The sequence below is a fragment of the Hyla sarda genome, chromosome 13, assembly GCF_029499605.1.
Source record: "Hyla sarda isolate aHylSar1 chromosome 13, aHylSar1.hap1, whole genome shotgun sequence".
Lineage (NCBI taxonomy): Eukaryota > Metazoa > Chordata > Amphibia > Anura > Hylidae > Hyla > Hyla sarda.
In genome coordinates, this window is record NC_079201.1 from 13,276,539 (window position 1) to 13,302,306 (window position 25,768).

The window sequence follows — 25,768 nt, forward strand, 5'->3', positions numbered from 1 at the left end:
TATGGGCAACTACACCACTGTTCCTCTTCACATGTTTTGATAAATCTCCCCATATATACCTGCGCCTCCGCTTACATTCTATATACCTACGCCTCCGACATTAAACGGTTATGAATAATGTAAAGAAGACAAGACATTTACTACGGCCCGAGGCCGTTCACTTTGTCGGGACCTTATTTTTTTTAATGTAATGAGTTTATAATTACCGTCGTATGATGCAACCACTTGTAATACAAAGCCATAACTCAAGATGATGCTGGAGCCTTGCGTACAGAGGTATACTACTCTCCTGGAGCAGCGGTCTTCAAACTGTGGGCCTCCAGCTGTTGCAAAACTACAATTCCCAGCATACCGGGACAGCCAACAGCGGAGTTGTAGTTTTGCAACAGCTGGAGGTCGGCAGTTTGGAGACCACTGGTCTACTGGACTTCTTAAAAGAGTAGTCCAGTGGTGATTCAGTGGTGAGCATAGGATAGGGGATAAGGATAGGGGATAAGTTGCAGATCGCGGGGGTCCGACCGCTGGGGCCCCCTGCGATCTCCTGTACGGAGCCCCGACAGCCTGCGGGAAGAGGGCGTGTCGACCTCCGCACGAGCCGGCGGCCGACACGCCCCCTCAATACAACTCTATGGCAGAGCCGGAGCGCTGCCTTCTGCAATCTCCGGCTCTGCCATAGAGATGTATTGAGGGGGCGTGTCGGCCGCCGGCTCGTGCGGGGGTCGACACCCGCTATCTCGGCGGAGAGCCGGGGCCCCGTACAGAGAGATCGCAGGGGGCCCCAGCGGTCGGACCCCCCGCGATCTCAAACTTATCCCCTATCCTTAGAATAGGGGATAAGTTTTTCACCACTGGACTACCCCTTTAAGGCTTGGTTCATACTGAGTTTTGACTCTTTATCACAGTGTTTCCCAACCAGGGTGCCTCCAGCTGTTGCAAAACGACAACTTCCGCCACGAAAATTACGCAGTGCGAACAGGTCTCGCGGAGACCTATTCACACTAATGTTAATTTCACACCGCGCAATTCCGTAGTGTGAACGCACCCTTAATGTGAAAGCAAGGGCTGACGGCCCAATGATGGCGTGTGAGGTGACGGAAGGATCGGTCTTTGTTTTGGATGTAAACTTTTGATCATTTTTACACTTTGATGCTTATACTTGTTATAAAGTAATATAGGCAGAGTTACTGGTCAAAAAAAAAAAAAACACAATTTTGCCATAAAAACAAGCAAAGAAAGGCATACGACATAGTAAACAACCGGCCGGCTCCTCATATATAGATACGCTGCCGGCTAGGTGTGTTCTGAGGTGGAGCTTTTCTGAGGTAATCCTGACAAATTTGGTACTTTTTTTTTATACATTTTCATAAATTTGTTGCACATCTGTCAAAAAAAATGAACTAACAATGGGCTGTCTGGGCATGCTGGGAGATGTAGTTTATCAGCAAAAAGCCTACGGGACTTCCACTAAATTGGGAGATTGAACGCCATAGCCACGCACAAGTCTGGGTGGAGTTGCGCTTTCTGGAGCCAGTTTATATATCAACTGGCTCCAGAAAGTTAAACAGATTTGTAAATTACTTCTATTAAAAAATCTTAATCCTTTCAGTACCTAGGAGCTTCTGAAGTTAAGGTTGTTCTTTTCTAAGTGCTCTCTGATGACACGTGTCTCGGGAACCGCCCAGTTTAGAAGCAAATCCCCATAGCAAACCTCTTCTAAACTGGGCGTTTCCAGAGACATGTGTCATCAGAGAGCACTTAGACAGAAAAGAACAACCTTAAAGGGGTTGTGCGCTGCCCTGACTTTCGGAGCTCCGCTCACAGCGTCCGGAAGTTAATTATTCCGAACGCTGTGTGCGGGCCTCCGTGTTCGCGGCCGCCGGGCATGACGTCTCGCCCGCTGTCTCGTGACGTCTCGCCCGCCCCCTCTACCAAAGTCTATGGGAAGGGGGCGTGACAACGGTCGCGCCCCCTTCCCATAGACTTTCGTTGAGGGGGCGGGCGAGATGTCACGAGGGGCGGGCGTGACATCACGCTCGGCGGCCGCGAACACGGAGGCCCGCACACAGCGTTCGGAGTAATTAACTTCCGGACGCTGTGAGCGGAGCTCCGAAAGTCAGGGCAGCACACAACCCCTTTAAGGTTGTTCTTTTCTGTCTAAGTGCTCTCTGATGACACATGTCTCTGGAAACGCCCAGTTTAGAAGAGGTTTGCTATGGGGATTTGCTTCTAAACTGGGCGGTTCCCGAGACACGTGTCATCAGAGAGCACTTAGACAGAAAAGAACAACCTTAACTTCAGAAGCTCATAGGTACTGAAAGGATTAAGATTTTTTAATAGAAGTAATTTACAAATCTGTTTAACTTTCTAGAGCCAGTTGATATATAAAAAAAAAAGTTTTTTTCTGGAATACCCCTTTAAATTCGTCACTTTTTGGCCACTTGTCCCCAGTTTACACAGAGCGAAGTGCGCCCAAATAGCGATTTTACACGGGTGCACAAAAGATTGACAAGCATTTCCTCGCACGTCGGCCCTTTTGCCTTTGCCGATAAAAACATCCACACTACGGAAATTTCGAGGGGGAATCCGCTTGCGGCAGAATCCCATTGATCTCGATTGGAATCTGCTGCTCGGTGCACATTACGGAAGTTCTGTCACGGATTCCACAGAAAGAATGAGCGCGTTTGTTTCCTTTGGCGGAATCCACTCGGAAAACCTTTGAATATTTAGAGGTTAGCAGTAAATTCCTCACAAAATGAACGCAGATTTCTGGGCGGCGCGGATCCACTGAGGAAATCGAGCAATTACATTTTGCGTGGCGTTTCTTCAGTGTGAACGTTCCCTGAGGGCCCACGCACACTACGGATATTGAGGGAATTTATCAATTAGGGTACGTTCAGACGAGCGCAACCACAGCGTATTTTACGCTGCGGATGCGCTGCTGAAGGACCTCTGTATGCTGCCTTTAGATGTGCCTGCTCGGAGCGGCAATACATCGCTACAAGCAGACACACTGTGATGTGTGAGTCGTCGCGCGCATGCGCAATGTGTGCGAGAACACCGTGCATGCACAGCAACTCGCAAATCGCAGCGGTGTGTCTGCTCGTAGCGGCGAATTACCACTATGAGCAGGCACATCTAAAGGCACCCTGTAGCGGTCCTTCAGCAGCGCATCCGCAATGTAAAATACGCTGTGGTTGCGCTCGTCTGAATGTACCCTAATTGATAAATTCCCTCAATATCCGTAGTGTGCGTGGGCCCTCAGGGAACGTTCACACTGAAGAAACGCCACGCGAAATTTCATTGCTCGATTTCCTCAGTGGATCCGCGCCGCCCAGAAATCTGCGTTCATTTTGTGAGGAATTTACAGCTAACCTCCAAATATTCAAAGATTTTCCGAGTGGATTCCGCCAAAGGAAACAAACGCGCTCATTCTTTCTGCGGAATCCGTGACAGAACTTCCGTAATGTGCACCGAGCAGCAGATTCCAATCGAGATCAATGGGATTCTGCCGCAAGCGGATTCCCCCATCGAAATTTCCGTAGTGTGGATGTTTTTATCGGGCAAATTCGCGTTCCCAAAATCGGCCAAGGCAAAAGGGCCGACGTGCGAGGAAATGCTTGTCAATCTTTCGTGCACCCATGTAACTAATATCGCTATTTGGCCGCACTTCACTCTTTGTAAACTGGGGACAAGTGGCCAAAAAGTGACGAATTTAAAGCACAACTCCACCCAGACTTGTGTGTGGCTACGGCGATCAATTTCCGAATTTAGTGGAAGTCCCGTAGGATTTTTTGCTGATAAACTCATCTCCAGAGTGGGCATTGCGAAACTACAACTCCCAGCATGCCCAGACAGCCGTTGGCTGTCTGGGCATGCTGGGAGATGTAGTTTGGCAATGCACAGTGTGAACGCAGGTGGGTGCTGTGGTGAGGACCTCCTGCCGTCACAAAACCACAACCAGAATGCCAATGGCTGGTTGTTGTAGTTTTGCAATGTACAGTGTGAACATAGCCTTATTATACGTATATGTAGTGGGGGGGACGGGATTCGTGTGGTGAGGGCCCCCAGCCATTGCAAAACTACAAATCCCAGCATGCCCAGACAGCCAACAGCTGTCCGGGCATGCTGGAAGTTGTAGTTTTACAATGCCCAGTGAGAATGCAGCCTTACTGTACATTCATTCTGTGGGGTAGCGGAGTAGGGGTCCTGTGGCGCAGTCCCCCTATGTGTTATGATCTTTGGGGGGTCCTGTAGTGCAGTCCCCCTGTGTGTTATAATGTTTGGGGGGTCCTGTGGCGCAGTCCCCCTATGTGTTATGATCTTTGGAGGGTCCTGTGGTGCAGTCCCCCTGTGTGTTATAATCTTTGGGGGTCCTGTGGCGCAGTCCCCTTATGTGTTATGATCTTTGGGGTGTCCTGTGGTGCAGTCCCCCTATGGGTTATGATCTTTGGGGGGTCCTGTGGTGCAGTCCCCCTATGTGTTATGCTCTTTGGGGGGTCCTGTGGTGCAGTCCCCCTATGTTATGATCTTTGGGGGGTCCTGTGGTGCAGTCCCCTGTGATATAATCTTTGGGGGGTCCTGTGGCGCAGTCCCCCTATGTGTTATGATCTTTGGGGGGTCCTACATGCAGTCACCCTTTGTGTTATGAACTTTGGGGGGTCCTGTGGTGCAGTCCCATGTGTTATGATCTATAGGGGTCCTGCGGCGCAGTCCCCCTATGTGTTATGATCTTTGGGGGGGGGTCCTGTGGTGCAGTCCCCCTTTGTGTTATGATCTTTGGGGATCCTGTGGTGCAGTGCCCCTATGTGTTATGATCTATAGGGGTCATGTGGTGCAGTCCCCCTATGTTATAATCTTTGGGGGGTCCTGTGGCGCAGTCCCCCTATGTGTTATGATCTATAGGGGTCCTGCGGCCCTATGTGTTATGATCTTTGGACGGTCTTGTGGTGCAGTCCCCCTATGTTATGATCTTTGGGGGGTCCTGTGGTGCAGTGCTCCTATGTGTTATAATCTTTGGAGGGTCCTGTAGTGCAGTCCCCCTATGTTATGATTTTTGGGGGGTCCTGTGGCACAGTGCCCCTATGTGTTATGATCTTTGGGGGGGTCCTGTGGTGTCCTCCTATGTGTTATGATCTTTGGGGAGTCCTGTGGCGCAGTGCCCCTATGTGTTATTATCTTTGGGGGGTCCTGTGGAACAGACCCCCTTATATCATGATCTATAGGGGTCATGTGGTGCAGTCCCCCTATGTGTTATGATCTATAGGGGTCATGTGGTGCAGCCCCCCTATGTTATGATCTTTGGGAGGTCCTGTGGCACAGTGCCCCTATGTGTTATAATCTTTGGGGGTCCTGTGGCACAGTGCCCCTATGTGTTATAATCTTTGGGGGGGTCCTGTGGCACAGTGCCCCTATGTGTTATAATCTTTGGGGGGGTCCTGTGGCACAGTGCCCCTGTGTGTTATAATCTTTGGGGGGTCCTGTGGCACAGTGCCCCTATGTGTTATGATCTATAGGGGTCATGTGGTGCAGTCCCCCTATGTTATGATCTTTGGGGGGTCCTGTGGCACAGTGCCCCTATGTGTTATGATCTTTGGGGGGTCCTGTGGCACAGTGCCCCTATGTGTTATGATCTATAGGGGTCATGTGGTGCAGTCCCCCTATGTTATGATCTTTGGGGGGTCCTGTAGTGCAGTCCCCCTGTGTGTTATAATGTTTGGGGGGTCCTGTGGCGCAGTCCCCCTATGTGTTATGATCTTTGGAGGGTCCTGTGGTGCAGTCCCCCTGTGTGTTATAATCTTTGGGGGTCCTGTGGCGCAGTCCCCTTATGTGTTATGATCTTTGGGGTGTCCTGTGGTGCAGTCCCCCTATGGGTTATGATCTTTGGGGGGTCCTGTGGTGCAGTCCCCCTATGTGTTATGCTCTTTGGGGGGTCCTGTGGTGCAGTCCCCCTATGTTATGATCTTTGGGGGGTCCTGTGGTGCAGTCCCCTGTGATATAATCTTTGGGGGGTCCTGTGGCGCAGTCCCCCTATGTGTTATGATCTTTGGGGGGTCCTACATGCAGTCACCCTTTGTGTTATGAACTTTGGGGGGTCCTGTGGTGCAGTCCCATGTGTTATGATCTATAGGGGTCCTGCGGCGCAGTCCCCCTATGTGTTATGATCTTTGGGGGGGGGTCCTGTGGTGCAGTCCCCCTTTGTGTTATGATCTTTGGGGATCCTGTGGTGCAGTGCCCCTATGTGTTATGATCTATAGGGGTCATGTGGTGCAGTCCCCCTATGTTATAATCTTTGGGGGGTCCTGTGGCGCAGTCCCCCTATGTGTTATGATCTATAGGGGTCCTGCGGCCCTATGTGTTATGATCTTTGGACGGTCTTGTGGTGCAGTCCCCCCTATGTTATGATCTTTGGGGGGTCCTGTGGTGCAGTGCTCCTATGTGTTATAATCTTTGGAGGGTCCTGTAGTGCAGTCCCCCTATGTTATGATTTTTGGGGGGTCCTGTGGCACAGTGCCCCTATGTGTTATGATCTTTGGGGGGGTCCTGTGGTGTCCTCCTATGTGTTATGATCTTTGGGGAGTCCTGTGGCGCAGTGCCCCTATGTGTTATTATCTTTGGGGGGTCCTGTGGAACAGACCCCCTTATATCATGATCTATAGGGGTCATGTGGTGCAGTCCCCCTATGTGTTATGATCTATAGGGGTCATGTGGTGCAGCCCCCCTATGTTATGATCTTTGGGAGGTCCTGTGGCACAGTGCCCCTATGTGTTATAATCTTTGGGGGTCCTGTGGCACAGTGCCCCTATGTGTTATAATCTTTGGGGGGGTCCTGTGGCACAGTGCCCCTATGTGTTATAATCTTTGGGGGGGTCCTGTGGCACAGTGCCCCTGTGTGTTATAATCTTTGGGGGGTCCTGTGGCACAGTGCCCCTATGTGTTATGATCTATAGGGGTCATGTGGTGCAGTCCCCCTATGTTATGATCTTTGGGGGGTCCTGTGGCACAGTGCCCCTATGTGTTATGATCTTTGGGGGGTCCTGTGGCACAGTGCCCCTATGTGTTATGATCTATAGGGGTCATGTGGTGCAGTCCCCCTATGTTATGATCTTTGGGGGGTCCTGTGGCACAGTGCCCCTATGTGTCATGATCTTTGGGGGATCCTGTGGCACAGTGCCCCTATGTGTTATGATCTTTGGGGGGTCCTGTGGCACAGTGCCCCTATGTGTTATAATCTATGTGTTAAGGGGGGAGCACACCATTCATGCAGCCCCACTCCCGTCCTGTATGGACATCATACATATAGATGATAATGGCGGGCACACAGACTATAGTTTGGGGGTGGGGTGGGGTGGGTGTTCGCCCCCTCCCCCTCACTGCGGCCATGTCTAGAGGTGCAGCAGCAGCTGAGTCCCCGGCCCGCAGTGTGTACACAGCCCTGCTCTTTATTCACATTTACTGTATATTATATTATTCTTATTATTATTGGTTTCTCCTCATGTTTTTGGCGCCTTTTTTGCTCTCTCTCTCTCGCGCTCTCTCCCCCCTCCACCCCATCCGCGCTCGCGCCTCCTCCTCAGCCGCGCGCTCCCCGGGCGGTGACAAGATGGCGCTGGGAGTTGCGCTGGCGGCTCGGGGGGGCCGGGCGGTGGCTGCGGTCGTTTTTTCCGCGGTAACGGGGGCGCGCGCGGTCACGGGGCTGAGCTCGGCGGATGCACGGCACTATGCGGCGCCGGACGGTTCGGGTGTCAGAGCGTGGGACGCCCCGGGAGCCTCACCTGGGGCCGAGGCAATCTCCGTCACTGACTCCTGTCCGCTCACTGCTATCCCGCCTCCGCCTCTCCCTCCCCGCCGGGGCTGCCATCTTGTATTCCAGCCCGGGCCCTGCCCAGTGCGCATGCTCGGCCCACTCAGACAGACGGCTGCGCCGGGACGCCATGTTGGTTGGGGCTGAGAGAGCTATAAAGCTGTACGGGCCGTGTGTGACTAGAAGACAGCGCCCCCGACCTGCTGCTCTTCAGAGGGTGGAGGACTACAACTCCCATCGTTTCCTCACACCCGAAGGCAGCGTCTCCCAACCTGCGCCTCTAAGGGGGGGGGAAACTACAACTCCCATCGTGACCTGAAAGCGGCGTTCCCCAACCCACGGCTCTCCAGGGGTTGTAAAACTACAACTCCCATCATGCCCTGACACCTGAAAGCAAGGCTCCCCAACCTGTGACTCTAGGGCAGTGTTTCCGAACCAGGGTTCCTCCAGCTGTTGCAAAACTGCAACTCCCATCATTCCCTGACACCTGAAAGCAAGGATCCCCAACATGTGACTCTCTAGGGCAGTGTTTCCCAACCAGGGTGCCTCCAGCTGTTGCAAAACTGCAACTCCTATCATTCCCTGACACCTGAAAGCAAGGATCCCCAACATGTGACTCTCTAGGGCAGTGTTTCCCAACCAGGGTGCCTCCAGCTGTTGCAAAACTACAACTCCCATCATGCCCTGACACCTGAAAGCAAGGATCCCCAACCTGTGACTCTCTAAGGCAGTGTTTCCCAGCCAGGGTGCCTCCAGCTGTTGCAAAACTGCAACTGCCAGAATGCCCTGACACCTGGAAGCAAGGATCCCCAACCTGTGGCTCTCTAGGCCAGTGTTTCCCAACCAGGGTGCCTCCAGCTGTTGCAAAACTATAACTGCCAGCATGCTCGGACAGCCAAAGGCTGTCCGAGCATGCTGGGAGTTGTAGTTTTGCAACAGCTGGAGGCACCCTGGTTGGGAAACACTGCTCTAGGGGTTGCAAAACTGCAACTCCCATCATGCCCTGACAGCTGCTGAAATTATGTAAACAGCGAAGCTCGTTGGGCTACACCATTTGCGCAACTTCCATAGGGTGTACATTTAACCCTGCACCTGCTACAGAACTCTAAAGCGAGCTCAGGAGCTGCAGTCATTTCAAAGCCGGTGTCCTGCGTCACTCCGATGTCCGGCATTAACCCGTTAAAGGGCTAATCTGCCCCTAGACATCCTTTCTAAAGGATAGTGGATAAGACGTCTGATCTCGGGGGTCCCACCGCTGAGGACCACCGCAATCTCCTTGCTGCACCTTTTGTATAGGGAATAAGATGTCTAGGGGCAGAGTACCCCTTTAAATCTAAATATGTACATTACGTTAGATCGAGCGGGGGGGGGGGGGGGGGGGGGGGGGATCAGCCAAGATGGCGGACGCAAGTCCCTCACTGGCCTAAAAATAAAAGTAAGTGATCAAAAAGTTCCATTAAGACAAACATGGTAAACAACAGATCACAGGGCAAAAAAGAAACAGCTTATACAAAAATAAAAGTTAGAATAGTCAGAAGAGAACAGTTTTAATTAGGGATGCACTGAAATTTCGGCTGCCGAAAAGTTATCGTCCGAAAATGCCTTCTCGGCTTAGAGGATTTCCTGCCGATAATTTCGGTGGGTGTGGCCTAAAATAGGGGCGTGGTCTTCAACTTATACCCTCTCCGATGTAAGGTGCAGAACAACCCCCCTGGTCCAGGTCCTCTCTTCCCTGGTGAAGTGCATAGCGGTCCAGGTTCCCCACCCCCCCCCCCCCCCCCCCCCCGTGTCTCGTATGGCAAGGTCCAGGCCCCCCCCCCCTCTTTTCCCCAGGTCTTGTGCGGTGCAATTTTGCCCCTCCATTACGGGCCCACTGTCACTCCTCCCAGCAGTGCCGAGGGAGGAGGTGACTTAATGTGTGTATACGGTGCGGCGGGCGTACTCAGCGAGCTTCATACTGGCTAATGCCGGACATCACTGACCCATGTGATTGACCCATGTGATGGCATTACAAAGTTGACTGCGGCGTCTAAACTGCAGAAAACAATCTGCAGTAGCTCAGTGGAGCTGATCGGGACGCCCGCGGGGTCCCGATCAGCTGAGAGGATGGGTGGAGGGTCCCTACCTTCGTCCCTCCTGTGTGATCGGCGCTTCAATAATGCAGGTATCCTTAGCAGTCTAGTAATGGAGCGCCGATAACACTGATCAGTGCTGTGCTATTGCCTCCTATAGCATAGTATTGATCAGTGTCCAGAAGTAAAAAAAACTTACATGTGTGCCTCCAGCTGTTACAAAACCATAACTCCCAGCATGCCCTACAGCCATTGGCTGTATGGGCATGCTGGAATTTGTAGTTTTGCAACAACTGGAGGCACACTGGGAAAACACTGCCCTATGGGGACCAAAAATATTGTGAAAATAAATTTGTAAAAAATAAAGGCAATAAAAAAAAGCCCCTCCCCCTAAATGCAAGTTTAAATTCCCCCCCCCTTTTTTCAAATAAAATAAAGTAAACAAAAATAAACATATTTGGTAACGCCGCATGCATAAATGTTCAAACTATTAAAATATGATCTTAATGAAACCGCATGGTCAATGGTGTAATTATAAAAAAATAAATTAAAAAAAATACCAACGGCCAGAATTGCGGATTTTTGTTCACTTAATGTAGCAGAAAAAAAAGTAATCCAAAAAGTCCCCATCAAAATAAAAATGGTGCTGATAAAAAAAATACAGATCACCCAAAAAAAATACAGCGCAAAAAATTACCGGTAGCCCCTATACAACCCCATATATAGGAAAAATAAAAAGGTTATAGGGGTCAGAAGAGAACATTTTAAGCATACTGATTTTTTTTTTTTTTTTTTTTTAGCTATAAGGGGGAGATTTATCGAAATGTGCTGAGGAAAAATGGAGTAGTTGCCCATAGCAACCAGATAGGTGAGTATCCCTATAGTGTGTCCTTGAGTCAATGTAAGTGGCAGTGCTGTGGCTGCAAGCCCGGCCAGTCCCTTCTATAGCCACCCTGTATGTGTTCCGGTGTCACCTTCAAGTACCGTACATCAGTAACGAAAAAATTCTGATCGTACAATTTTACTAAAACTATAGTGAAAAAAAGTGGGCGGGCAATGCATTTTCGATTTCGGTTTTCGGGCAAGCGCAGCCTAAATTTTCCGGTTTCAGACCAAAATTTCCCTTTCGGTGCGTCCCTAGTTTTCATCATACTCGTTTTCTTACAAAAAGGTAAGTAGTAAAATAAAACAAAACCTGTATAAATTGTGTATCGTTACAACTGCATCGACCGACAGAATAAACATAACCTCAAAAGTTGCAAAATTTAATTTTTGTTTTTTCAATTTTGCCCCCACAAAAATGTAGCAGTAAATTTTTTGATATTAAGTCATGCCATTACAAAGTACAATTGGTGCTACATAAAACAAGCCCTCATATAGGTCTGTAAGGGGGAAATTAAAAGAGTTATAGCCGTCACACCCGAAGACATCCCCCTCCCATAGACATGAATGGAGGGGGCGGGGCGTGATGTCACGGCCGCCTGAAGCCGGACTTCTAAACCTAAATGTTCAGAACGCTGGAGTGCCGGGCTGGTGATTGCGGGGGGCCCAGCGTCCAGGTCCTCTGCGATCAGACATCTTATACCCTATAATTTGGATAGGGGGATAAGATGTCTAGCAGCAGAGTACCCCTTTAAGTGATTAAATAAACAGCAGCAGAGATTACTCTGTGTTAGCTCAAAGCTGCCGACAGGTATAGAGAAAGCTCAGCTCCCAAACCCTCCCCATTCCTCTTTAACGCCAGTGACATAATTGTACATCATAGGGTGTTAAGTGTACAAGGAATGAATGATAAGAATACAGGGTCATTACACAAAGAACAGTATGGCAGAAAGTTTAGCATAACAGTGATACTTCCACAGATAACATTGTAGCTGAGGATGAAGCTGCAGAGTTGATTCTGCAGTGTGTGTTCCCAGACATTCCCCTTCCATTTCCCTCCTCCTCCCTCCATAGACTTGTATTGCTTGTAGCCTGATCCCTGAGTGACTGTAGGACATAAACACAGGAAGCATGTAAGCTGATTTATCAAGGTGGAAGACAATATAGAGAGGGCAGAGGGAAGAAGCTTAATAACAGGAGAAAGAAGCATTTTTGTCTAATAAGATATATAATTAAAAAAATAATATTTGCATGTACTATTGATTTATGCAAAGTTTGTTGAAATAGCAGTGCCTATTTAAGGACATGGCCATTAAAATTTTTTGCAGTTTCGTTTTTTCCTCCTCAGTTTCTAACAACCATAACTCTTTCATTTTTCCATCCATAGACTCATATGAGGGTTTGTTTTTTTGCCAGGACCAATTCTACTTTGTATTGCCACCTTTTAGTTAAAGGGGTACTCCGCTGCTCAGCGTTTGGAACAAACTGTTCTGAACGATCGCGCCGGGAGCTCGTGACGTCATAGCCCTGCCCCCTCATGATGTAACGCCCTGCCCCCTCAATGCAAGTCTTGCATTGAGGGGACAGGCGTGATGTCATGAGGGGGTGGGGCTATTACATCACGAGCTCCCGGCGCCATCGTTCGGAACAGTTTGTTCCAAATGCTGAGCAGCGGAGTACACCTATAAGCATGCTTTGTAAAGCAGAAAATATATATATTATATATATTGATTGTTGGGTAAAAATTTAGCAACTTTTGCAACTTTAGTTTTTATGCTGTGCACTTTACAGTAAAATTGACATGTTATTTTCATTCTGTAAGACAGTCCTATTACAGCAGTCTTTAAAATGCTCAAAAAAATAAAGGGAACACTAAGATAACACATCTTAGATCTGAATGAATGAACTAATCGTATGAAATACTTTCGTCTTTACATAGTTGAATGCGCTGACAACAAAATCCCACAAAAATTATCAATGGAAATCAAATGTATCAACCCATGGAGGTCTGGATATGGAGTCACACTCAAAATCACAGTGGAAAACCCCACTACAGGCTGATCCAACTTTATGTAATGTCCTTAAAACAACTCCCAATGAGGCACAGTAGTGTGTGTGGCCTCCACGTGCCCGTATGACCTCCCTACAACACCTGGACATGCTCCTGATGAGGTGGAGGATGGTCTCCTGAGGGATGTCCTCCCAGACCTGGACTAAAGCATTCGCCAACTCCTGGACAATCTGTGGTGGATGGAGCGAGACGTCCCAAATGGGCTCAATCGGATTCAGGTCTGGGGAACGGGCGGCCAGTCCATAGCATCAATGCCTTCCTCTTGAAGGAACTGCTGACACACTCCAGTCACATGAAGTCTAGCATTGTCTGGAGGAAGCCAGGGCCAATCACACCAGCATATGGTCTCACAAGGGGTCTGAGAATCTCATCTCGGTACCTAATGGCAGTCAGGCTACCTCTGGCAAGCACATGGAGAACTGTGCGGCCCCCCAAAGAAATGCCACCCCACACCATTACTGACCCACCGCCAAACTGGTCATGCTGGAGGATGTTGCAGGCAGAAGAACGTACTCCACGGCGTCTCCTGACTATGTCACGTGCTCAGTGTGAACCTGCTTTCATCTGTGAAGAGCACAGGGCACCAGTGGTGAATTTGCCAATCTTGGTGTTCTCTGGCAAATGCCAAACGTCCTGCACGGTGTTGGGCTGTAAGCACAACCCCCACCTGTGGATGACGGGCCCTCATACCACCCTCATGGAGTCTGTTTCTGACCGTTTGAGTGGACACATGCACATTTGTAGCCTGCTGGAGGTCATTTTGCAGGGCTCTGGCAGTGCTCCTCCTGCTCCTCCTTGCACAAAGGCGGAGGCAGCAGTCCTGCTGCTGGGTTGTTGCCCTCCTACGGCCTCCTCCACATCTCCTGATGTATTGGCCTGTCTCCTGGTAGCGCCTCCATGCTCTGGACACTACGCTGACAGACACAGTAAACCTTCTTGCCACAGCTCGCATTGATGTGCCATCCTGGATGAGCTGCACTACCTGAGCCACTTGTGTGGGTTGTAGACTCCACCTCATGCTACCACTAGAGTGAAAGCACTGCCAGCATTCAAAAGTGACCAAAACATCAGCCAAGAAGCATAGGAACTGAGAAGTGGTCTGTGGTCACCACCTGCAGAACCACTCCTTTATTGGGGGTGTCTTGCTAATTGCCTATAATTTCCACCTGTTGTCTGTTCCATGTTAAATTTATTGTAAAATAGTGTTCTTCCTGAGTGGACAGTGGGATCTCACACAAGTGTCAGTGACTTGGAGTTACATTGTGTTGTTTGTGTTCCCTTTATTTTTTTGAGCCGTGTATATTCTATCTATAGCTTTTAAAGGTAAAGTTTTAAATAAAGAATTACTTTATTATTATAAAAAGCAATTGTAAAAATTTGTAACAACTCTACCATAGGCACGTAGGGTATTCTGCAACACAGTCACCTCGGTATATATTTCATTTTCAATTAGTGTGAGCCACCCAAAATAGTTTTTAACCTATTGCAGCAATCCCCATAATGTTTTCATGTTGTTTACACCAAATTCCGACCCTGCCATCTGAACGTTGCAGCTGAAACCAAGACTCATTAGACCAGACAACGTTCTTCCAGTCTTCCGTTGTCCAATTTTAGTGAACTGTAGCCTTAGTCTCCACTTCTTAGCTGACAGGAGTGGCACCTGATGTGGTCTTTGCTGCTGTAGCCCATCTGCTTCAGGGGTAGACGTGTTTTGCAGTCAGACTGGTATTCTGCATACCTTGGTTGTAACCAGTGGTTAGTTTCTGCTGCCTTTCTGACATCTCAGACCAGTCTGCCCATTCTCCTCTGCTATTAACAAGGCATTCTCCTCCACACAAGTGCCGCTCACTGGATATTTTCTCTTTTCCGGACCATTCTCCATAAATCCTATAGATAGTTGTACATCAAAATATAAATAGATCATTCAATCTGGCACCAACAACCATGCCACGTTCAGTCACTTAAATCCTTCACTATTCTGTTGCTCGGTTTGAACTACAGCAAGTTGTCTTGACCAGGTCTACATGCCTAAATGCATTGCGTTGCTGCCATGTGATTGTCTGGTTAGCTATTTGCGTTACCAAGCGATTGAACAGGTGTTACTAAGAAATTGGCCGGTGAGTGTATGTTCAGCATTCCAGTGACTAGACCTACTGAGATGTGTCTTGTAGTTCGTCAGATGTTAGTAAAGGTGATCTGGGGTCTTCCCCTATTATTAATTCTCAGACTGTGTGATTAGTCCCAGATTAGCCGATCTGGGCGCTTTGCATTCATGTGGCGTCTACACACAGAGAGCTTTCATGTTCTCCGTACAATGAGACTTTGTGCCGGCGAACGTAGTGGCCAAGATCCAGTCATTCCCCCTCTCGCTCGGCCATTCAGGATTTTCATTAGAAGATTTAGGTACCAACAAAAATGTCTCAAGAAATGGGATTTAACTGAGAAAATCTTTGATTAAATCTTTCATGTAAAAAAGAACATATCTTGTTTTACGACATTTAATCTCGGTATCTACTAGTCTAACTGTTGGTGGTCAGTACTTGGGGGTGGTCATCCCCTACAATAATCGATCTTTCCATCCGCAGAATGTAGGCAATAAGCTATGTTTAGTATATCAAGGAAAAATACGTCATCTATATATCTATATAATCCCTATTCATTGGATTACTACGGGGCCCCCAGGAACAGTTCTACTCTGCTAAATATGTCCTGTAGTGCAGTGTTTTTCAAACAGTGTCTCCAGCTGTTGCCAAAACGACAACTTCCAGCATGGCCGGTGGAGCTGGAGACATGCTGTTTGGAAAACACGTCTTTAGTGTAGTGCCTGTAAAGTCAAGTGACATGTCAGAGAGTTCTTTACCCAAGCTCCAGGAATATATTGCTTATATTATTGCTAATGTTTTTCTATTTTCTTTATAGGATTATTGGGACTGACTTACTTGGCGCTACTACAACATTAAATCCAGGGGATCAGGACCAAAAAAAAGGTAAAAACAGCAATGATGAAAGGCTACATTAACAATTTGGCAAATGTTCGTTCACGCACAGGATAGGGGATAAATAGCTGATCGTGGTGGGTCCGACCGCTGGGAACCCCCCGCGATCTGTGGATAGGGGATACGTAAATTTTCGCTGGAAATCTCCTTTAAGTTAGTAAATTTGTTGGAAAAGTCATGCCCACCTTTTGAGAGTAAACACCCTGGGAATGAACAGGTCTACCCGAGTAGTGTACAATAATAACAAATGTCATGTTCTCCTTGTGCATCAAACTGGGGACAGACTTGTAGCGCATGCAGAATAGTAATTTTTTTTTTTTTTTTTAGGGACAGGTACACTTTAACTGGAGAAAAGGACAGAAGTGTCCATTAGGTGGTGCACGTGTGTCAACTAGTGATCCCTTACTATATCTGACCAATGTAACCCTTTGTAACTGTGGTAATTCCATGCTTCAATGTATGTATGTATGTAAGTTTATGATTTCATCAGAAAAGTGAAATATGTCGGTGGGGTGCAAGGCAAATTTATGGTGAAAGGATTGTCTTTCCACTTTCATATTATGGCCCCAACAGTGCTCACTGGAACATCTAGAAGCTTAGAAATGCACCTTTAAGGCTGGGTTCACACCACGTTTTGTTAAATACGGTTCCCGTATATGGCTGGGAGGAGGGGGGCGGGGCTTAATCGCGGCGCCTGCACTCAGCCGTATTAAATGTATGTCTATGAGCCGACCGGAGTGAACCGCAGCCTCCGGTCGGGTTAGTTTTCGGCCGTATGCGGTTTCCCGACCGTAGGCAAAAACGCGGTCCACCACGTTTTTGCCTGCGGCCGGGAAACCGCATACGGCCGAAAACGAAGCCGACCGGAGGCTGCGGTTCACTCCGGTCGGCTCATAGACATACATTAAATACGGTTCCCGAATACGGCTGAGTGCGGGTGCCGCAATTAAGCCCCGCCCCCCTCCTCCCAGCCGTATACGGGAACCGTATTTAACAAAACGTGGTGTGAACCCAGCCTAACCAACGCCATTGTTATGTTTTACAACAATTAGGTTGTGAAGGTCTTGAGCTCTTTGTGACACCTCGGCAATGAGACCTTTTTGTAGTCATCATTTGGGACTGAACCGGCTGATATTAATTGGCACTGACAAGGGGCTGGATTGCTTTATAATTACTAATAGATGTTAGCTGTTGTCTTGGCTTTCCATGCCTTTTTGCATCTTCATGTGTTCAATACTTTCTCCCCTGTGTCATTTCACATTATTACACATAAGTTCAATTCTGATCTTATATGTTTTTTTTTTTTGTATGTATCGATTACTTGGGTTATTACAAACACCTGGTGAAAATGTCACCTCCATAGCATACTTAGTGGAAAAATATAGTGATGTGTTAAATATTTATTTCACACGTTGTTTTCAACCGGCTACTATGAAATTTTAGAACGGTGTAACCTTTCCTTGTCGCGCTGCGCAATATACGCTGCGTGTTCTCAAATGAACATACACATACAGTGGCCCCTCAACATACGATGGTAATCTGTTCCAAATGGACCATCGTTTGTTGAAACCATCGTATGTTGAGGGATCCGTGAAATGTAAAGTATAGGACAGTGGTCTACAACCTGCGGACCTCCAGATGTTGCAAAACTACAACACCCAGCATGTCCGGGCATGCTGGGAGTTGTAGTTTTGCAACATCTGGAGGTCGGCAGGTTGAAGACCACTTGTATTAGAGGTTATACTCACATGTCCCCGCCGCTCTGGACCATCACCGCTGACCTGGATGTCGCCTTCCATCGCTGTCGCCGTGTCCCCGGGGTATCCTAGACACTCCGGCAAGGCCTCTGCTTCCCCGGCATCCTCGCTCTCCGTCGCCGCCATCACGTCACTACGCACACCGCTCCTATCGGATGACGGGACGGCGCGCGCAGCGAGGTGATGACGACGATGGAGAGCGCCGACGATGCAGGGATCCCGAAGAGGACGCGCCGGAGCCCCGAGGACAGGTAAGTGATCGTCAGAGGACCACACGGGGCACCGTAAACGGCTATCCGGTGGCAGCTGAAGCAGTCTGCGCTGCAGGATAGCCGTTTATGCGATGGCCCCGACATACAAAAGCATCGTATGTTGATGCTGCCTCTGAGAGACCATCGTATGCTGAAATGATCGTATGTCGGGGCCATCGTAGGTCGGGGGGTCACTGTATACACATAAGGCTACCCGTTGGCAACCTGTGTTTTTAGTGAGGTCTGGAGACGGGTCTGCATGCCGGCCTGACTGTGATGTGCGCACCCCCCCCTCCAAACCTCATTGCGCACAGGGCTGCGACGGAGAAGTCCCAAGTGTATGCTCATCGGAGAATACACAGCGTATTTCCTGCTATTTTGCGCTGTGTACAATACGCTGCGTAAGCAATATGTGGGACCGTACTTTGAAAGTAACTATCAAGCACTTCAAAAAATCTTATTGCAACTTTATTTCATCCAACAAGGAACAACACGCCAACTGTGCCACTACAGCGCGTGCGCACTCTTGCTCTCATAGCCACCGTTACAAGGCCACTGACTCATGTATGGTTCATTCCCATTGCAGTAATCCAGTGTAATATTCTGATGGTAAAACATATTTATTATAAGGTTTTCTAACCAATTAAATTATTTAAAGGATCATTGGCTAAACTATGTCTCAAAACCCCTGATCTGAATACTTTAAAGGGGTACTCCGCTGCTCAGCGTTTGGAACAAACTGTTCCGAACACTGGAGCCAGCGCCGGGAGCTCGTGATGTCATAACCCCGCCCCCTCATGATGTCATGCCCGCCCCCTCAATGCAAGTCTATGGGAGGGGGCGTGACTGCTGTCACGCCCCCTCCCATAGACTTGCATTGAAGGGGAGGGCCTGTGACATCACGAGCTCCCGACTCCAGTGTTCGGAACAGTTTGTTCCAAACGCTGAGCAGCGGAGTACCCCTTTAGAGAAAAACAGTCATCCTGATCACCCACATCAAACCCAGTACACTAGATTATAGTGTGGGTGACTAGGAGACCGATGAGGGATCACTGACTCCAATACGTACCTTCAGTCTGGAGATATGTCCACTTTTATCTTATGTGAATTGCGCGCTGGAGGCGGGCCCCACCGGTTTAATTTAAAGGGAATATTCCAGGAAAAAACTTTTTTTGTTTTGTTTTGTTTTTTTATCAACTGGCTCCAGAAAGTAAAACAGATTTGTAAATGACTTCTATTAAAAAATCTTAATCCTTCCAATAATTATCAGCTGCTGAAGTTGAGTTGTTCTTTTCTGTCTGGCAACAGTGCTCTCTGCTGACATCTCTGCTTGTCTCGGGAACTGCACAGAGTAGAAGAGGTTTGCTATGGGGATTTGCTTCTACTCTGGAAAGTTCCCGAGACAGGTGTCATCAGAGAGCACTTAGACAGAAAAGAACAACTCAACTTCAGCAGCTCATAAGTACTGAAAGGATTAAGATTTTTTTAATAGAAGTAATTTGCAGATCTATTTAACTTTCTGGAGCCAGTTGATTTATAAAAAAAAAAAAGCTTTTTCCTGGATAACCCCTTTAAATATTCATTGTCCCTGGTCATGTGAGGGCTCAGCCAGGGCAGCGCTCATGTGACCAGCGACAATGAATATTCAAATTGAGCCAGATCTTCGGAGGGACATGTGGTGCCGGAAGAGAGGACAGTGTCTTGGGGTAGTGTAAGGTATTTAGGGTGTTGCTGTGCAGGATAGTTAAGGGCGCTGTTCACCCTTGTTACTCGTGACGCCAGGGTGAGGGTTAAATGTTGTGTTCTTGCTAGGCCTATTGCCACCCTTCCCAAGAGCAATAGGTGATGCAGAAATAAAGGATTGTCCACAACTGCTGTTAACTGAAAACTTTCAGGAACTTTTACTGAGGAATTTCTGAGCATGTAGTAATAACAACAGTCCAGATAACAGAGTCTCTTTACATAGAGCTTGAGCAGCGATTGACATTCGGTTGGGATCAGATAAGCCCAATTCAGCTTTTGTAGAATTGTATGGCAGAGATCCGCTGGATTTAGGGGTGCGTTTAGGTCCAGTGATCTTGCGGTGAGTAGCGGGGAATTGCTTAGTCTTTCCGCTATGTTAGAGGCCGAGGCCGCAAGGCTTTGGCCTGCTAAATTGTCTTGTAAGCTGCGGAGGTCCTACCTCTTCCAGAGTCAGCAACCCAAGAGAGGGATCAAGATGGCGCAGGTCCGTTATATGGGCAGGGCTTGGCCATTTTGGATTGGTCCTTAATGACTGTCACTCAACGTTACAGTGCATTGTGGGTGAACACGTCACGGGAACCTCCAAAGGTCCTAAAGCAAAACCATAAAGTTTCCACCTAATCACGTGACCCGAAGGTCTTGCCACGCTGCGAACAGGTAGATGACAAAATATATACATATACAGTAACCCCCTGACATGTGATGGCCCAGACATATGATAAAATCGACATACGATGCTTTTATATGTCGGGGCCATCGCATTAACTGCAAAATGCTTAAGCTGCTGTCGGATAGCAGTTTAAGCATCCCGGACAGGTTCGCTTACCTATCCCCGCTGCTCCGGGTCCACTTCGGGATCCTCCGGTGTCTTCTGCATCTTCTCCGGTGTCCGGGCCTCGCTTTCCGGCGTCGTTATTACGTCACTACGCACGCCGTGCCGGCGCAGCAGCCTAATAACGTCACCAGAAAGCGAGGCCCGGACCCTGCAGAAGATGCGGAAGAAGCCGGAGGATCCTGAAGAAGACACCGGAGCAGCGGGACAGCATTGGGAGCCCCTGGGACAGCATCGGGAGCGACGGGGACGCGGTCCGGAGCGGCGGGGACAGGTGAGTATAACTTACTATACTTTACATTGCACGGATCCCTCAACATACGATGGATTCGACAAACGATGGGTCGTATGGAACGAATTACCATCGTATGTTGAGGGACCACTGTATATTCCTATATTTACAGTTATATTAATAAGAACGGCTTTATAGTCATTAACTAAGTGAGAGGGTGACAAGGGGAAAACTAGACAAGAGGGACCCCGATGTCCTAGGGACTCTGACTATGGGGACCTCTATACAGGTAACGTATAAGATACGGTACCGGGACACCACAGACATATCTCTGGACTAAAGGTACGTATTGGAGTCAGTGAGCATTCATCGATCTCCTCTTAACCCACACTATAACCCAGTATATTGGGTTTGATGTGGGTGAACAGGATGATTGTTTTCCTTTAAAATTATAGCGGATGCCAGAAAAAAAATAAAAAATTTTGCTGAAGAAAGAGATTACCCTTATTTGTGCTGCCACACTGAGGACTGACGCTGTGTAGACCTTGCCTATAATTATGCATTACACAGCACTGGTCCACTGGAGGTCTTGATGTGTATGGCTTTTACACACAGTGTTTATCATTACCTCCGCTGCTCAGTTATGAATAATTTAGTTATGTCCTTTTCTACCAGTTCTGTCCTGTAACCCAGTGGCTTCCAATATGTGACTTCATGCAAGATAGGGGATAAGTGTCTGATCACGGGGGATTTAACCGCTAGGACCCCCCCCGCGATCTCCTTTACGGGGCCCCGGCTCTGCCACGGCCGCAGGCGTGTCGGCCGCAGCATTTACACCGTGGCCGACACGCCCCCTCCATGTATCTCTATGGGAGAGGCAGTGATGCAGCGTTCATCCCCGCCTCTCCCATAGAGCTGTATGGCAGGGGCGTGTCGTTGACCTCAGTGAGGTCATCAACACGCTCATTAGCTGCAGTAATGCCGGGTCCCCGTACTTGAGATCGCGGGGGGTCCCAGCGGTCGGACCCCCTGCGATCAGACACTTATAAGTGTCTAAGACTGCAATACTCCTTTAAATGGAAAGAGAATTGAAAACTACTGGTCTAGAGTCAGAGTACGTTCACACATACTTACATAGCGGATTTTGCTATCCGTTGACTTCAGGTTTAAAAATAAATAAATAGCTACTTTCTAACCAAAACAGCGCCACCCCTGTCCTCAGGTTGTGTGCGGTATTACAACTCTGGTTCATCCAGTTTAATGGAACTAAGCTGCAATACCACACACAAACTGAGGGAAAGGGTGGCGCTGTTTCTGGAAGAAAGCAGCTGTGTTTTTTTTTTATCCTGGATAATCCTTTGATTGGTTTGCAGCAAATCTGCAATAGGGGGGAACATTTTGCTGCGGACCTATTGAAGTCAATGGGAGCAACAAAATCAACATGAGAGCGAAACAGAACATTGCGCTACATCTTTCTATCTTAGACTGTAAAGTTGCGTTCACAAACGCTGTTTCAAAACTACAACTCCCAGCATGCCCGGACAGCCAACGGCTGTCCGGGCATGCTGGGAGTTGTAGTTTTAAAACAGCTGAAGAGCCACAGGTGGGGGAATGCTGTCATAATGTTAAAAAAGTATAAGCCCAAGATACATTATCTTTCCTTTATCCAAATTTTTCTTTGTATTTCCACAAACTTCTCCAGAACGCCAAAGGAATCAGCGGAATTAGCAAAATCCTCATAATACCTCAAGAATTCCAGCAATTCTGTCTAAATATGGCTGAAGGACAGACACAGCGGGATCGGTAAGCGATTGTTCCTAAAAGCAGAATACATGAAAAACCGAAACATTTTACAACTGTGAGAAATATAAAAGTTACAACATTATCAAAGAGCTAATGTCTATATATATATAAAATTGTAATTTTTTATAATTTTTATTAATATTACTATTTATTTTATATACATATATATATATATATATATATATATATAATAGATATTTATTTATATTTTTTATTTATATATATATGTACGGTATGTATATTTTTATTAACATTTTTTATTAATACAGTATATTTATATATATATATATATATATATATATATTTATCCATTTATATTTTTATATATATATATATATCTATCTATATATACTTATATGTGTGTGTGTGTGTATATATATATACACACATACAGTACATACCGTACTTTTATTTGTATATACTTTATACATTTATATATATGTGTATATATATATATATTTTTTTACATATTTATATTTTATTATATTTAATTGTTATAATTTTATATACAGTATATATTTATTTATATATTTATATTTTTTATTTATATGATATATGTGTATGTATATTTTTTTAATTTTTTTTATAAATACGGTATATTTACATATATATATATATATATTTATCCATTTATATTTTTATATATATACACATACAGTACATACTTTTATTGGTATATACTTTATACATTTATATATATGTTTATATATTTTTTAACCAATTTTTATTTATATATATATATATATATATATATATATTATATACAGTATATATTTATTTATATATATTTTTTATTTACTTTAATGCGGTTAGTCCAATAAAAAAAGATATTACAAAAAGGTATTACAAGATTTTGCAACATTCTATGATTTTGCATATGTGTGTGTGTGTGTGTATATATATATATAGAAAGAGAGATATGAGATAGATTCCTCTGGATAGCGGATTCTCAGTCCAGTTACGTCTCATCTTATAACATTACTATACTGTTTACTACATCCTTTATATGGTGGTTGTGCCACACTCAACATGGCTGCCTTCTCCGACCTCATCACATGACATCATTCATTGCTCCGGCTGCTGATTGGCTGCCGGGGTTTTGTTTCTATTGGCTGACTTTGGAAAACAAACAAGAGCCTCCTCCTTCGTGCTGATTGGTCGACAGATAAAGCCATAGCAACACTAATGGATCTGTGGGAGAGGGATAGAGGAGAAACGAAAGAGAGTTAGTGTGAACAGGGTGCAGTGTATTCAGGCTGAATGTGGCGCTTTCACTTCTCACTTGAATTCTTACGACGTCTGTAAATGTCCAAGGAAAGCCCTGCCTGGCAACAAGGGGATAATTCGCCTGTGATGCCTGCTCTATGTGTATAACAATAGCATGTAGTAGTCGTGATTGTCACCAAGCAGACCCTGGTATTATCAGACGCTGTGCGCCAATCACATGGTCCCCTGATCCTCCAATCACATGGGGGTTTATTAGTCATCGATGTTCAGTACTGCTATACATTACTATTTCATGAGTCCATAGTATATTATAGCAATATATGTAAAGTAATGTATAACGGTATTAGAAACCTGCAGAATCTTATGTCCTAGGGGGAGTAATAACCTGCAGCATAATATGGCCAAGGGGAGTAATAACCTGCAGCATAATATGTCCTAGGGGGAGTAATAACCTGCAGCATCATATATTCTAGGGGGAGTAATAACCTGCAGAATCATATGTCCTAGGGGGAGTAATAACCTGCAGAATCATATGTCCTAGGGGGAGTAATAACCTGCAGAATCATATGTCCTAGGGGGAGTAATAACCTGCAGAATCATATGTCCTAGGGGGAGTAATAACCTGCAGAATCATATGTCCTAGGGGGAGTAATAACCTGCAGAATCATATGTCCTAGAGGGAGTAATAACCTGCAGCATAATATGTCCTAGGGGAGTAATAACCTGCAGCATAATATGTCCTAGGGGAGTAATAACCTGCAGCATAATATGTCCTAGGGGGAGTAATAACCTGCAGCATAATATGTCCTAGGGGGAGTAATAACCTGCAGCATAATATGTCCTAGGGGGAGTAATAACCTGCAGCATAATATGTCCTAGGGGGAGTAATAACCTGCAGCATCATATGTCCTAGGGGGAGTAATAACCTGCAGCATCATATGTCCTAGGGGGAGTAATAACCTGCAGAATATGTCCTAGGGGGAGTAATAACCTGCAGCATCATATGTCCTAGGGGAGTAATAACCTGCAGCATAATATGTCCTAGGGGAGTAATAACCTGCAGCATTATATGTCCTAGGGGGAGTAATAACCTGCAGCATAATATGTCCTAGGGGTCTAATAACCTGCAGCATAATATGTCCTAGGGGGAGTAATAACCTGCACCATAATATGTCCTAGGGGGAGTAATAACCTGCAGAATATGTCCTAGGGGGAGTAATAACCTGCAGCAGAATATGTCCTAGGGGGAGTAATAACCTGCAGCATAATATGTCCTAGGGGTGTAATAACCTGCAGCATAATATGTCCTAGGAGAAGTAATAACCTGCAGCATAATATGTCCTAGGGGGAGTAATAACCTGCAGCATAATATGTCCTAGGGGGAATAATAACCTGCAGCATAATATGTCCTAGGAGGAGTAATAACCTGCAGAATCATATGTCCTAGGGGGAGTAATAACCTGCAGCATCATATGTCCTAGGGGGAGTAATAACCTGCAGCATAATATGTCCTAGGGGGAGTAATAACCTGCAGCATAATATGTCCTAGGAGGAGTAATAACCTGCAGAATCATATGTCCTAGGGGGAGTAATAACCTGCAGCATCATATGTCCTAGGGGGAGTAATAACCTGTAGCATCATATGTCCTAGGGGGAGTAATAACCTGCACCATAATATGTCCTAGGGGGAGTAATAACCTGCAGAATATGTCCTAGGGGGAGTAATAACCCGCAGCAGAATATGTCCTAGGGGGAGTAATAACCTGCAGCATAATATGTCCTAGGGGTGTAATAACCTGCAGCATAATATGTCCTAGGAGAAGTAATAACCTGCAGCATAATATGTCCTAGGGGGAGTAATAACCTGCAGCATAATATGTCCTAGGGGGAGTAATAACCTGCACCATAATATGTCCTAGGGGGAGTAATAACCTGCAGCATAATATGTCCTAGGGGGAGTAATAACCTGCAGAATATGTCCTAGGGGGAGTAATAACCTGCAGCATCATATGTCCTAGGGGGAGTAATAACCTGCAGCATTATATGTCCTAGGGGGAGTAATAACCTGCAGAATATGTCCTAGGGGAAGTAATAACCTGCA

At 46.7% G+C, this 25,768-nt stretch overlaps 2 protein-coding genes across 4 annotated transcripts in view; one reads left to right on the plus strand and one right to left on the minus strand.

Annotated features, from left to right (window-relative positions):
* Nucleotides 1-8,645, minus strand: part of PCIF1 (phosphorylated CTD interacting factor 1) — a 79,357-nt gene extending 70,712 nt beyond the window's left edge. Inside the window, exon 1 of one of the 3 annotated variants that reach the window (XM_056549995.1) lies at nucleotides 207-419. In XM_056549995.1, the coding sequence (XP_056405970.1) occupies nucleotides 207-242 (36 nt within the window). In that variant the 5' untranslated portion in view covers nucleotides 243-419. Of the gene's footprint in view, nucleotides 1-206; nucleotides 420-7,772 lie in introns of those variants that run through there. The other 2 variants (XM_056549993.1, XM_056549994.1) reach the window with 2 other exon arrangements.
* Nucleotides 8,646-10,678: 2,033 nt separating this feature from the next.
* PLTP (phospholipid transfer protein) overlaps nucleotides 10,679-25,768 on the plus strand; it is an 81,807-nt gene continuing 66,717 nt past the window's right edge. The window contains exons 1-3 of the mRNA XM_056549999.1: nucleotides 10,679-11,044; nucleotides 15,746-15,813; nucleotides 22,340-22,440. The gene's annotated coding sequence lies outside the window, so the exon portion shown is untranslated. The remainder of the gene's footprint in view (nucleotides 11,045-15,745; nucleotides 15,814-22,339; nucleotides 22,441-25,768) is intronic.